At 34.7% G+C, this 14,451-nt stretch overlaps 1 protein-coding gene across 5 annotated transcripts in view; it reads right to left on the bottom strand.

Annotated features, from left to right (window-relative positions):
- The window catches only part of TMEM161B (transmembrane protein 161B), a 47,918-nt gene that overhangs the window by 26,951 nt on the left and 6,516 nt on the right, over positions 1–14,451 (bottom strand). For all 5 annotated transcript variants that reach the window (XR_796308.3, XR_796310.3, XR_004162224.1 and 2 more), the window contains exons 3-8: positions 12,790–12,887; positions 10,868–11,024; positions 6,465–6,616; positions 5,874–5,934; positions 4,025–4,165; positions 95–208 (exon numbers count right to left, since the gene is read on the bottom strand). Coding sequence is in view for 2 of the 5 variants with exons in the window: in XM_010726072.3 (XP_010724374.1) it covers positions 95–208; positions 4,025–4,165; positions 5,874–5,934; positions 6,465–6,616; positions 10,868–11,024; positions 12,790–12,887 (723 nt within the window). In the remaining 3 variants the exon portion in view is untranslated. The remainder of the gene's footprint in view (positions 1–94; positions 209–4,024; positions 4,166–5,873; positions 5,935–6,464; positions 6,617–10,867; positions 11,025–12,789; positions 12,888–14,451) is intronic.

Here is a 14,451-nt window from a genome sequence, read left to right as displayed (position 1 = left end):
TTAGTCTTTCACACCGCTAAACTTTCAGAAGGCACTACTAAGACTGACAGCTTTACACTGAATAACCCCAGAAAGGTTTCAAAGGGAATCTTACAAAGGTATGCTCTCTTTGCCCAAAGGTGGGTTCATAATGTAGTCCTTCGTGATTGGTTTTACCCATAGAAGAACCATAAATAAAGGTGCCAAGAAGTTTATATGTAGCAGTGTTCTGAAAAAAAAAAAAAAAGGGAGGGGGAAGGAAGTTGTTAAATGCAAACAATAACCGTACTGTTGAAATTGGCAACACAGACTCAAAAAGATAAGTCCAAGTTTTAATATAGTTGAGAGAAAGGTAACTAATGAGATTACTTCTATATTTTTAACATTATGACTTACATTTTAACAAAATATTGCATACTGTGAAACTGTGGTTTTAAAAGCACACTTTGAAATAATTCTTTTTCCAGACACTTTAACAATCTAATCAAAGGAACTAACTACATGCACCATATCACACTATAGAAAAGACAGTTGTTAAAAAATTCCATAGCATGACATCAAACTGCAGTAGCTTTTACAGTTTTAATCTAGGCAGTCAGCATCTTAGATGGATAACGTCATTTTTTTAAGATTTGTTTTATGAAAAAGGTACTCAGATTAATTTCCATTATCTACCCAAACCAGGGGAAATTTGCATTCAATTACAGATACTAACAAAAAAATACGTTGTTTAAAAAGCACAGTACAAAACTACACTGTCTACATTGTTAATTTAAAAGGAACTCAACATATAAAATCAAAGATTTAAAAAAATAAAATATTATTCTGAAGTTTCCTCTGAAATTAACATATTTCTTTTATTCCTCCTTTGGACAAATCTAAAGCCCATACCCCAGGTTTACAATTCTCAAATAAAATAAGAACAGTTGACACTTCATCCTGTAATCTGGTATTTTTGCTAGTGCAATGCTTCTTCTCTAACAGAACTGGCTCATCTATATGATCTATATGACCATCTCCAAAGACATTTCTTCTGAACTATTAAAAAAAAAGAAAAAAAGAAAAATGAGGTAACCAAAAGTTATTCTGACATACTGTATTGATTTCAAACAATCAAGCTTGCTAAACTCATTCTATACTCACTAAAAAGTTGGAATATTTCAGAAGCAGTTACTGCACCACTTAAACCATTGGTTTCAAATGAAGAACTAAGCACTGTAAGTGTTCAAGTACTGCTAGAGAGCACAACAGCACCAAAGAGCAGTGCAGATTGTTTTAGTAACTTGTGAAAACATTTCACTTGAGCTTCTAGTTAAAGACATCCTACTAAGTCAGTGGACTGGAATGTACCAAATGTTGACAAGATTCCCTTTCTGTTTAGTTGAGCAGAAGGAAACAGGCTGAAGAATTCTTGTAACAGGTTCTGGAAAATGACTGTATGAAAATAGTACAAATTAAGACAACTCCAAAATAAATACAAAGACGGATACTGCTCACAAAATCAAACTAACAAAATTAAAAGTGACATTATTTTTCTCCTATTTTTCTCTAAAATTTATTCCCTGTATATACATCTATGGAAGAACAATGTTAATTATTTCAACCACACTATTCAAGTGGTAGCTAATTCAACTACTTATGTGGGATGTCATTGTTTTCTATAAGTCTCTCACTTTATAAATATGGCTTGTCCTCTCTGGTTTCTTCTACCAAGTATAATCTTATGTTTGACTGCAAAGAAAGGTACTGTTTTCCCATTTCCAATTTAAAGAACTTTGCATCAGTTACAGTCATCCTCATTTACTACTCCCTTTAGTCATTGTCGAACAACTGCAAACACTAAGGAATGATCTGCTCATTGACAAACACACATCACAAAGAGCAAACATTGATCGCTTTAGGCCCACTGGAAACTACAAGGGATAACTCTTTGTTTTTAACTTCATTACCTATTTACACTGCTGATTGATCATGTTTTAATCTATTCTACAGTATGAGATTTTTGTTTGCTTTATATTTTTTTGTTTGAATAGTCAAAATATTAGTAGACGTGAAAAAAATGCTTGGTGCTGCATAACGTTATCTTCAGCAACCAGATTTAATATCCTGTAAACATCAAGTTAGACAAAATTTATTTTTCAAAACCTCATACCAGTAATTATCAATTGACCTTTTAGACCTTGATTAATCAAGTTCTGTTTCAGAGATTTTATATTCCTGCAGAGAATCTCACATTCACAGATCAGGGAATATGCTGGAAAATTACAACGTAGTAACAGAAAAGGCACAAGAAATTTTGAAATATTTATGTACATAAAAATGAAAAAATGAGCATTTTATTTGCCTGATAAGTACAGATTAAGAGTTGGTCCACAGCCTACACGTAGACAGAAATTTAACAGCAGATAAAGCAGAAGCCAAGAGCCTGCAGCTCTAACTGCATGCATTCATCTACAAAGGGCTCAAATCTAATACAAAGTACTTAGATAAAAATTTACCAAGAGTGAAGGACTCAATTTAAACAGAGCTAATTTTTAAGTTGAGCACTTAAACAGATTTCAGTTTATGCAGAACTAATTATATATAATTATAATATCCAAAAACATAATCACAGAATGGTTTGAGTTGGAAGAAACTTTTAAAGATCATATGTAGTTCCAACCCCCTGCTACAGGCAGGGATACCTCCCTCTAGACCAGGTTGCTCACAGCCCCATCCAGCCTGGTCTTGAATGCTTCCAGGGACAGGCATCCACAGCCTTACTAGACAATCTGCTGTAGTATCTCATGATCCTCAGAGTAAAGAATTCCTTCCTGATATCTAGTCTAAATCTAGCCTCTTCCAGTTTAAAACCATTTCGTCTCTTCCAGTCACTACATGCCCTTACAAAAAGTCCCTCCCCAGCTTTCTTGTAGACCCCTTTCAGATACTGGAAGGCCACCATGAGGTCTCCTTGGAGCCTTCTCCTCTTCAGGCTAAAGAGGCCCAACTCCCTCAGCCTGTCCTCATGGAGGAGATACTCCAGCCCTCTGATCATCCTCATGGTCCTCCTCTGGACCCATTCCAACAGCTCCGTGTCCTCCATGTATTGGGGGCCCAAGAACTGAACATAGTACTCTACGTGGGGTCTCACAAGACCAGATTAGAGGGGCATAATCACCTCCCTGGACTTGCTGGTGACATAACGTTTCTCTCAGCTAAGTGGACAGACTAAATCATCACAATGGCCCATGCTGTAACATCTGTGTATTAAATATCAGTGGTCAAGACCTACAAAAGGCATCTGGTGCTCTTCAGTCAACAAGAAAAAGCTGGAAAAAAAAAAAAACAGTTAAATCTAAGAAAACATTTCACTGCTCAAGAGCAGCTGCAAAATAAAATGTTCCTTTAAAGTCAGATTAGCATCTGACTTTTTAAAATATTAAGTCATAATGTAAGAAGCACAAAATATTGGAAAATGAAGTATTATATGCTAATTTCTAAATCTACTAACAGAAGTTTGCATTGAGTTTTAGATTCACTTTAAACATTTTTCCAGTTAGCTGCCTTTCTGAGGCTATTTCTTCCTTTTTTGTTGTTGTTTAGTTGTATTTTTTGTGGGTTTTTGTTGTTGTTGCTTGTTGTTGTCTGTGTTTGCCTCTGGATCTTCCCCTAAATTTATCAAAAACAGCATGATGCTCATCTATTGGGCTACTGAGGAAAATAAAAAAGTCTGTGGCTGTATGTCTTCTTCCAGTTAACTGAACTTTCCAAGAAACATGACTGAAGAAAGAAAGCATTATGTAGAAACACTCCTTGTGGTGCTCTAACAGGAGGAAAGGAAAGAAATGTTCCTGTAACTGGGATTCTAATCACAAGGCAAAGAATGAAAGACTGTCAGAGCACAGGTTGACCAGAAAGAGGCAGATGGCAAGTCTGCTTGAGATACAAAATGCAGGCAGCAGCAGAAGTCACTACCTTCATGTTGGAATAGTTCATTTTATTTCCAGACATCAAAGATTTAAGATTGAGTAGCATATACCTATGTGCATATATTTTTTCTTACTGTGTTATTTTTTCTGTTGCTAAATTCAGAGCATCCAGATGCATTTGAGCCAGTCGCAAGCCAGGGAATGTCAAAAAAGCACCAATAAGTGAACACAAAACAGCCAGGAACAATTTGAAGGTTAGTTTAGACACAGGACCCCTAAAAGAAAAGAGAGGAAATAAGCATTTTCTTGAGGAGGAAGTGAATGGGCAGGGTATCAGTGATTACTTTCAACAGTATATTTAATCAAAAAGCAAAAAGTATTGTACAGTTTTACTCTGGAATACCAGCATCATTACAACACAAGCAGGCACTAAAACAAAAAATAAGTCACCTGTTTATTTAATAAAATGAACAGAAAACCTTCCTATTAAAAAAACTTCCTAGTACAAAAAACCTCCTAAAAGATGTTAAATTTGTTAGTACAGTAAAACAAAAAAGAGTAACTTTATATTAAAATTAACAACTAATTGTATCATAAAAAAGCTATCAGAACGAAGTCAGTGGTTATTTTTTAAGAGAACAGATATATCACAATTTTAAATTTTCTAGTCAAAATTAATGGTTTTTAAATTATATGTTAGCTGCATTCTTTCTTTATTCATTAAGGAGCTTTGTCAAACTTATTACTTTTTTCCGACGGATTTAACAAACACATGCATGTACCCAATTAGTTATGTCTCTTCTGTCTCTGTTTTTTTTTTTTTTTTTAACTAAATATGCATTACATCACAATTACTGAAAAAAGTACTAAGGATTAAATAAATTATGGAATTAATAAACACTGAATTACAAACATACATACACAAAAAAATCAAAGGACATAGCAAATTAAAGAAAAACAAAAACAATTCTAGTTATCCACGTAAGCTTCAGACTTGTTAGTCTACAACCTCAAACTACCAAAAGACACCATTGTCAACTAGGTCATTCCTATGAACAGCCAAAGCATTGCAAAAGTTTAAAAATAAAGGAATGTTAACAGGAAAATTAACAAAGAAGTTAGTAAAGTCATAATAGCTTAGGTAAAACGGAGTAAAGCAAGTTTAAGAAATACATGGGATTCAGTTAAAGGTTTCTCTGATATTCCTGCCTAAAAATGATATATTTTCTAAGTAGGCATACTAGAAAGATCTGTTCCACAGAAATAAAGAAATTACATAGTTCTGGCACAATACTTGAGAACTTCCAAGTCAGAAATTGAAAGCTTATCCCTCACAGTAAGGATACACCCCATGACACGTGTCAGCACGTATAAGGACAGAGTTGTACTGAAAGTCCGTTTTACAGTACACAAAGCCTATCTACGACAGTGGTTGTGTACGCAAGTAACACAACAAACAATGGCACACTCCCTTCATTGCCCATGCAAAACTTGAGATATCCTGTAGCAAGCAGATGTATTTGTGAAGGAGGAAAATACTACAGAACTTGAAGATGTGAACAAAAGTCAAAATTTACTCCTAAAGCCAACTTCATCGCAAGCTCCATCTGAAGTGTCTGAAGCTTTTTTGCACATTCATCTGCTTACATACCACAGAAACAGCAAAAAGATATTTTTTTGTATTAAATAGCTCCTTCAGCATTGCAAAGATTGCTTAAGAACTGCCATGAAAATTGTACTTCTGCATTTATTTTTTTAAATGCTACAGCCAAACTACCAGGGTGGAAACTATATCTAAAGAGAAAACAAAGATACTCCAAAGTATTGATGGATTGTTCTCATTAATACACCTCTTCATATTTTTTGAGCAACTATAAGCATGTACAACAGCACAATATGCTAGACAAATGCTTGCTAAGAAAATCCAAGTGGTTCAGTTATAAATGCAAACACAACGTAGAACAGTGTATTTCCAGGACTTACTGGGACTCCAAACCCTGCTTTTCAAGGAACTGCATAGCACTTTCTGAGAAATTTGAGAATCCTGTGGAGACACACAGATTATATGTATTTTATCACAGTAAAAACAACTCTCCCCGCCACTCCCCCCCACATAACAATACATCTTTTGAAAAGTATTCATATGCTAGGATAACTCTTTCATACACTGATTATGCCACAGTACAATAAAATTTGGATATTAACAGTCTTTGAAAATATCTATTTGATACTTGAACATTTTCATGAAAATTAATGGAATTAACATTGACTCTTACAGACCAAGTACCTATTTTTTTTTTTTTTTTTCTTCAGTGAAGGCACTTCACTTCACATTGCAAATCAAAACAGATTAAAAATAAAACTGGAAGGCAAATGTAAACAAAAAAGCCAAGGCATTTTACATATCTTAAAACAAAGCAGGGAAAATAGACAGAATATCCTCCAGAAACAGTGAATCACATAACAGAGTTAAAATTACCAGATATATTCTCAAAAATATCTAAAAGACCTGAAATAAATCTTTCTGATCATGCAGTAAGTAAGACTGTTGCAAATACTGAAGAAAGGAGTTACCTGATTCCAGTCCAAACTCGAGATAATTTTCTGTCACAATCAAAATTGCCATTGCTTTCACAAAGAAGAAAAAGCCAAATGTGACACAGACTGATCTTTCACCTCCTTCCTCTACTTTGAAGTAATGAGTGGTCAATGAAAACAGTACCTTACTACACAAGAAAAAGGTCAAGGAAAATTAAATTGGAAAAATAACAATATTTAAGAATTACAAAGCTGTATTTTGATCATCTACACTAAGGCAGTTCTATGATGAGCCAATTCCAGGTTAAAGTTAAAGGGTAGTGCAAAGCAATGATAAAAAAAAAATACGTAGCTCGGAACATGCTTCTCTGCAATATTGTTTTAATTTAGGCTTACTTGCTGTCAATTGCAGCAATATTCCCTACCATGGGTTATCTTATTTATATTAATATTTATTTATTTATTTATTATTATTTATTAATAATAATATATTATTAATAATAATATATAAGAATACCTTATCTGGCTGGAATTGCCAGAGAGGTGGTGGATGCCCTATTCCTGCAGACACATTTGAGGTCTGGGATCTGAGCAATTTGATCTAGCTGTAGATGTCCCCATTAATTGCAGGGGACTTGGATTAGATGACCTTTAAAAGTCTCTTCGAAGTCTAATGATTCTAGGATCCTACGAAAAGAGCACAGTTGCAGTATTTGACAGAGCATATTCTCAGCTACAAAACACTATTTATCAACAAAGTCACTACCATTAGTTACGTATCTTCACTTGCAATGAAACAGCCTGCATGCTATGCTGAGAACAATCTGCACCAGCGGAAGTGATGATCGTGGCTGTCACCACTGCTAAAACATACCATCCACCCCTCACTGTGCTCACATCCATTCTTTGGTCTCCATAAACATTCAGCAGTCATCAGTTAACGTCAGTGGTCGCCATTTGTTCTCCAGGAAGTAATTCACTGACACCATTGCTTCATAAGCAATTTCATGTCAGACATCATTTGTCAGACTGCCCCTCTGATGCCCTTTGTCACACAGTAACATGTAAAGGGATGCTGGTACCAATGTTCAGCCTCTACCGTCATACCACCAACATCTGCCTGTGACACTGTGGACCAACGTAACAGGAGCAGCCCACATAATTACTGACATCCTTTTGCACCCATGTTCTCAACTGAAATCAGTCAACCATATTTTTCCAATACTTAAGTCATGATGAATAATTCCTGGCCCTGACATACTGAATGACTGAACAGTTTTGTAGATTTTACAAGAGTTTCAGCAGCACTGAGGCCTGACATCATAACACAAGAACACAGAAGTTTTCTCCTGAAATCACAAAGATTGTTTCATCAATACCACAGTATATCACCTATTGCACAAACTCCCTTCAACCCAGCCGTAAAGCTAGGAATAAGTCACATTAATATGTTCATCTAAGTGTCAGTTTTAATATAACACATTTAGAATGTGCTGCTCAGTACTGCAGACTTTTGTATAACCACCTAACCTCTCAGACTGGGCAACAGTCACAACGCTTCATTCCATCAGTGCAGGAACCATACAGTCAAATAAAGTCAAGTTCTGTTAAATAGGAGGGAGCAGTGATTTCACCAGGATTTCTACAAAATCATCTACTCTGCAGGGAAGCCTCCCTTAAAAGTAAGGTCTCTTTACTATTATTTGAAAAATAACAAACAAGCAAACAAAAAACCCAGCAAATACAAGTTGTACAAAGTGGCACAAGAATAGTCCTAATTAGGTCATTCATTAGTTGTATGAAAGAAATGTTCTACTACCAGGTTAGAAATTACACATTCCATTGCGTAGGATTCCGTATCTCTACAACTATCCAAAAGATAGAATTTTTTTCTGAACAAATTAAAACCCTTAGACTTTAGACCTCACTATTTGACAACACATTCAAAACAGAAGGGCACTCTTGCATACAAGTTTCTTGTTTCCTGGGATTTGTCTCTGAAGGTTTGGTCCTACATACGAGGCCATTCTTCCCCTGGTTTTTCCAGATTTGCTTATTTTAAGAAGTCTTATGAATCTTAAATTTTAACTTCTCTTTCACTTTTTCTAACTCCTACAAGCTACTAGAAATCCTTATCAATTATCTCCAAAGTATATTATTAAAAAAACTCAGAAGAATATTGGTTCTTTAGCTAATACATGCCCACGCACGTGCAAAAATATTAAAACATGAAGTTATCTAGTAAGTTACTAAATAAAATTTAGCTTCTAGCTTATGATTGTTTGCTTTTAATACTATCCTATCTGACCTTACAATTGAAAAAGTCAAAGTACTTTTATGTATCATGTCACTATGTACATCAAAATTTTCATCCAGTACAAAAGGTTCTTTCACAGAAAAATTATTTGCTTCCAACAATGGACAAGAATCAACTGTCCATCTCCATGGCAGAACTTATATTTGAAATCTGACATATAATTATGGGATTTGATAATATATTTCAAGATGTTTAGGATGTGAAATGTGCTTCATGTCAGTGTTTTGAGAAACCACAAATTAACTGCTCTTTCTGTTATCAATTCTAACATACAAAAATTTCCCCTCTGCCATTCTTCTCTTTCTGCCATGTAGGAAGGTTGGTGAGAGAATACAACCAATGTATTTCTAATGCAGGGAACACTCACACTGTTATAACCTCCTTCAGGTCCCAGTATGCAGTGAGACCTCAAATGCTTGAACCAGAATAGGACAAAGCAAAAAATGGTGGTTTAGGCTCAATTTATATAAAAAAAAATTGGTCAGAAAGAACCAATCAGAAAAAAGATCTTAATTACTTGTTTGTTCATACTACTAAGACAGAAAACTTGCGCTGCCATGTAAATTAGTATTTTTAAATTTCTACAATTCATTTTGCTCTCAATTGATGACTGAATGAAAGCAGTAATTAGGACTGCCTTGAAACGCCACTCTAAGAATGGAACATTGCAGTCGTCTTTCCTATGAAATCTCTGCCAATACGTAATTCACAACCACAATAAAATTATTTAAGCTGGTTATGCCCAAGGTCTGAAAGAGGAAGCAAATAGGGCACTGCCACCAATAAACTGGACATAATTCATAATCTCATTATCTCATTCTCCTTCTCATTATGGGAGTCAAAAGAGTTGGTTTTCATCAGTTATTTGTTAATAATTTCTTATTTTCTCTGCCAAGATTCCTGACTTTGCCTAACCAAATAATAATTAAAAAAAACGGTGCCTAGCTACATAGCTATAACACCATTAAAAGGTGCACAAGAGCTAGATGCTGATTTTCCTGTCTGTACAGCAGATCAGAAAACAAATTTTTGGTCTGTGGATCTGACAAATACAAGTCAATAAAAAAAATCCTGGTCTGGAAACAAGTTACTGCCAGCGATTTCTTTCCTTAACTTCATTAGCTCCGTCACTTAAAAGTTAATACTCATGACCAGGAAAATCATGCATTTCACTTACACTTCAGGCTAGTCAGAAAAGGAATTTGTCCTTACTGTAAAGGCACAGAGGAATACATTTTCAATATATGTGTGCTATATCTAACTAAGCACTTGATCTATTTGTTGCGGTACCAAAGGAGTTGCACAGCTTTATTTTCCAGCTCCTCTCTCTATAACCTACACTCCTTGAGGACCTTATTCGATTATTTTGCTTCATTACCTCTCCTATCTTTAAAAGGCAACTTTCCTCTCCAAAGTCTATGACTGGTATGTGGAAATTAATTATTAATTATAGTGGAACCATCCACTGTCTTCTCTACCAAATGCAAACAGAACAGCTATTTCTTCTTATGGTTCAGTATTGCTTGTTTCCTAAAATACTGTTTCTTTTATTTCCAGAAGAGAATGTTGCTTTTCACAGAACATTGAAAACACAGTACCATTTTAGCTCCTACAACTGTCTATACATTTTATTATGCACTGAATCTGAGAAAAATAATGTTTTGAATTCTAAATCTTATGAATTCATGCATGCAACTTTGCAACAAATGATGATTTACATTATTGTATTACTTACTTCAGAAAGTATGAAGCTAAACATAACAGAAAAGCCAGGCAGTAAATTGCACGCTTCTTCAAAAATTACAATCTGTATGGACAGCAACGTTTGACTGTCAAGGTTGGCAAATATTAGCTTAGAACAGCTACACATTACATTAATTCTATATTCACAGAGTTGTATTTTTTCTATAAATGCTTTGGTATGACTGTTTATATGCTGTTTATATCAGCACATACAAAGAAGCATGCTACAGCATACACATTACCTGAAAATGATGCTAGCTACAATTCTTTTTCCAAATGGCAAATATTTATGTATTCTTTAAAACAACAATAGAGAGTTTTCTATGAACTGCAGCATGATGGAATTGGTAGAATGATGTAAGAAAACAGAAAAGGATACACTGCAAAAGCCAAGACAAGTAGACACCACACTACGCTGATATTCATTTCTTGTGAGGGCTTCACAATGCTGTAATACACTTCAGTCACAACATACACAACTGTAGCTGCAACAGTGAAATCCACCAACCACTGATATTCAGGAAAGTAATGTAATGCTGAAAAATACAAGTTTGCAATCATTACAGCTATGATATATACATATCATATACAGAACACAATAACAATTAAAAATTGTTTTCAAGTAACTGATCTGGACATAACCAGATAATTGAAGTTAAGAGCATCAACAACAAAAATGGCATACTTTTTTCTATTGGACAGCCTTTCCTTTTAATTTGTACTTCTCTCTTCAGCTCTGTGAATATTCTGGGTTGGTACTAAGCAATTTTGTAAGGCTACAAGATTTTATTTAGCATCTCCGCTTTTACAGATTGATCTAATTAACTCAAAGATCATAACTAGTTTATATATCAATATCACGATAGAAAACTGCTCTTTCCTTTAGTTACAATTCTAAGTAAGGGTTCAAGATTAAAAGGTTACTGGCTATCAGTTTATATAAATAGTATATATTTATATATTCTCCTAAAAAAAAAAATCTAAACCATTCAGAGTTTGCTCAACATTATTGATGTCTTTTGCACAGTAATAAACCATTGACTTGACCTAAAAATTCTGGGAACCACACTGGCAGGCTGGACTATTTACAAAGAGGGAGCTCCTGGGAAATGTGAAGAACAATTCATGATAATGAAGCCCAGCTTGTCCCTCCCAAACACCTTACCTAGATCATGAGAGTTAAAAAGTCACAAAACACTATGCAGCATTTGTCTGCTGACTATGAGATAGTTGACGACAAACACAAGATATTGGTTAAATTCAGGTATTTCCAAGTCCCATACTTATTTTGAAATAATAATTTTGTTAGATTTAACATGCTTGTATTCATAGTTCTTTAAAACCAGTTAAGTTTTCAGCTGCATTCATATCTATAAACACTTAAGAAGACACTTATGCTTCTTGTATGGGAATTCCTCACTCACGGCCTGAACCTCTGATTGATCACCTAAGGCGAGCAGTGAGTCAGCCACGGGAGCACAGGTGAAGGCAATTCACTTCAATGACTACCAGTGGGAAATGATCTCTTCTGGAGATCCCTCCTCTGGAGTTTTGCAGTGAGCCCCGGACACAGGTAAGCTTTTTATCTATTCTCTTTTTGTTATTGTAATCTGCTTTGCCAAACTCTCTTGTTTATTTCATAATTATAATATCTTTGTATTCATTGACTATACACTTCTGTATACAGCACCTGCATATGAAAATGTAAATCAGGAAATATATAGCATATGTGCATAGAAAAGTCTTAAGGTTACATATATAAAGGAAATTGGTTATCATTAAAGAATCAAAATTATTATTTTAAAAAACAAGCAACTTTCAAAACATTTAACATTGCTTATTTCTGCACTGTCATTTCTGGCACCTAAGCATTTAAGTCAGTTTTGTTTGTGTAGGTCTAACTTTCAATGCAATAATACATTTTGTATTTTAAGCTAGCAGAAAGCATAGATTCATAGAATCACAAGGTTGGAAATGACCTATAAGATCATCTAGTCCAATCATCTTCTCATTACCACTGCTACCACAAGCTACTAAACATATGTTTCAACATCAGTCAGTTACCATTTTCTCATACAAAGCTATGATCTCTGTATCAAATAGACCATGATGTGATCCTTTCTGCTTGTCTCATACTGCTTTGAATGTCTGGCTGCAACAATTTTTGCAATCTCATTTAACACTCTTTATATCGGTTGTCGACAAAAATTATGTTCCAGCATTTACTGTAAATAAATACTTGATAGAAGATGCCAGGATATATTTGATATACTACATCATTGTCAACATCCTTATTCTTACCAATAGTGTCCCTTTCAGTCACAGACTTCGTTTCCAGATGAAGATCGATATCTTTTGGAATGGTTAAAGGTTTGTTTTCAATGTGACCATTATATTTTCTGCAACAAAAAATACATATGTAGATTAATAAAATAAACATAAATTCCACAAAATCAACTTTTTTTTTGTATGTATAATACCATTTCAAATTTAAGAGTTCAGACTGCTTTTTCCTTAAATGCAAACACTTCTATCTAATTTGCTAAAAGCAATAATTCAACTTTATTAAGAGTTAAAAAACAACAAGGCATGCCAATAACTACTGGGTTTATCTTGTAACGTTCTAATACACTGTGATAGTTATGCACATTAGTCTAGTCTAAGTAGCTTCCATGCTGTTTCACAGTCTTGCGTTAAGACAGGAGATGCTGGATACTGTTTACTCCATCCCACTGCTAGACAGACAGGAATCTGTAGTGATATAATAAGTAACCCCAGCCTCAACAGTTCAGTTATGAGTACCACGATAGAGAAGAATACATCTCTCCTGCCAAAAAATATCCTGAAGAAAACTGAAGCTGAAGTGACACTTTCCAAATGAAGTCTAGGCAAGGTTCCAAACCCATTCTGCCCCAAAAAAAGATTTCCCAAAATAGCATTAGGCTTTTAAGTTTGTTGCCTAAGCTAGATTAACCTACATCCTTGAAAGATGTATCCTATCAGCCATCAATAAAAGAACTGTAAAGCAGTTTTCTGATTTAGAAGGATGGCTGCAAAAGTGGCTTTGACCTATTTCAATTCATATCCTGCTTGTGAAAAAAGTAAAAACAATTATCACTGTATTAATAGCAATCCTAGAGATACAGTAGACCTTGAAAAAAAATAATAAATACATCATGCTCTTTTGGAGGAGACAGACAAAACTATTCATACTTTGATGTTGGGATATGGTTCAAAAACCAGGTTCCTGGTTTTAGCCATTCCTGCAGAGCACAACAGATACACAGAGGCTTTAGGAAGAGCTGCAGAGAGATTAATTTCTTCCTATCATGTGTGCACAGGTGGAAAGTTTCTTATATGAAGGGAAAGACTAAGACAAACAAAGGCTGATTGTCACATTGCTAAATCCTTCTTGGCTTCTAGCATTAAGCAATCTGGGGATAATCCAAGCCAGGTATTACATCTTCTGAAATATCTTTTTTTTTTTTTTGGACATGACTTTATTCAATCCCTTTCTGAAACACTCTGAAATTCATTGACCTGCACAGCATCTTAGGGCAACTAATTTCACAGTGTTTGTCCCACATTAAAAAACCCTGAGAACTACCCTACTAAGTTCACTCAGCATCTCCTTGTACAACACACTTTACTTCTCCCAACCCACATACTGTGCCCACTGCATATATACCTGTATCTTTGCATGGAAGCCTTACTTTTAGCCATCATCATTTCTCCTTTCTAGTTCCACTCAATTGTCTTCCAAATACAGTATAAACAACAATGTAATATATAACTTGAAGCTTTTTTACGCTTCTCAATTTTCTGGTTACAAATAAGTTTTGAACAATGTGGTGTTTTTTCTTTTTTTTTCCCCACAGCAAAGAGATAAAGACCAGAAAGACCACTCAGAGCAACAAGAGCTACTTAGAGCAGCAAGAGCAGGTTTTTTTGTTTTTTTTTTTT

Source organism: Meleagris gallopavo, chromosome Z, assembly GCF_000146605.3.
Source record: "Meleagris gallopavo isolate NT-WF06-2002-E0010 breed Aviagen turkey brand Nicholas breeding stock chromosome Z, Turkey_5.1, whole genome shotgun sequence".
Classification (NCBI taxonomy): domain Eukaryota; kingdom Metazoa; phylum Chordata; class Aves; order Galliformes; family Phasianidae; genus Meleagris; species Meleagris gallopavo.
Note: the sequence above shows the minus strand (reverse complement) of the source record. Positions and strands in the feature narration are given on the sequence as shown.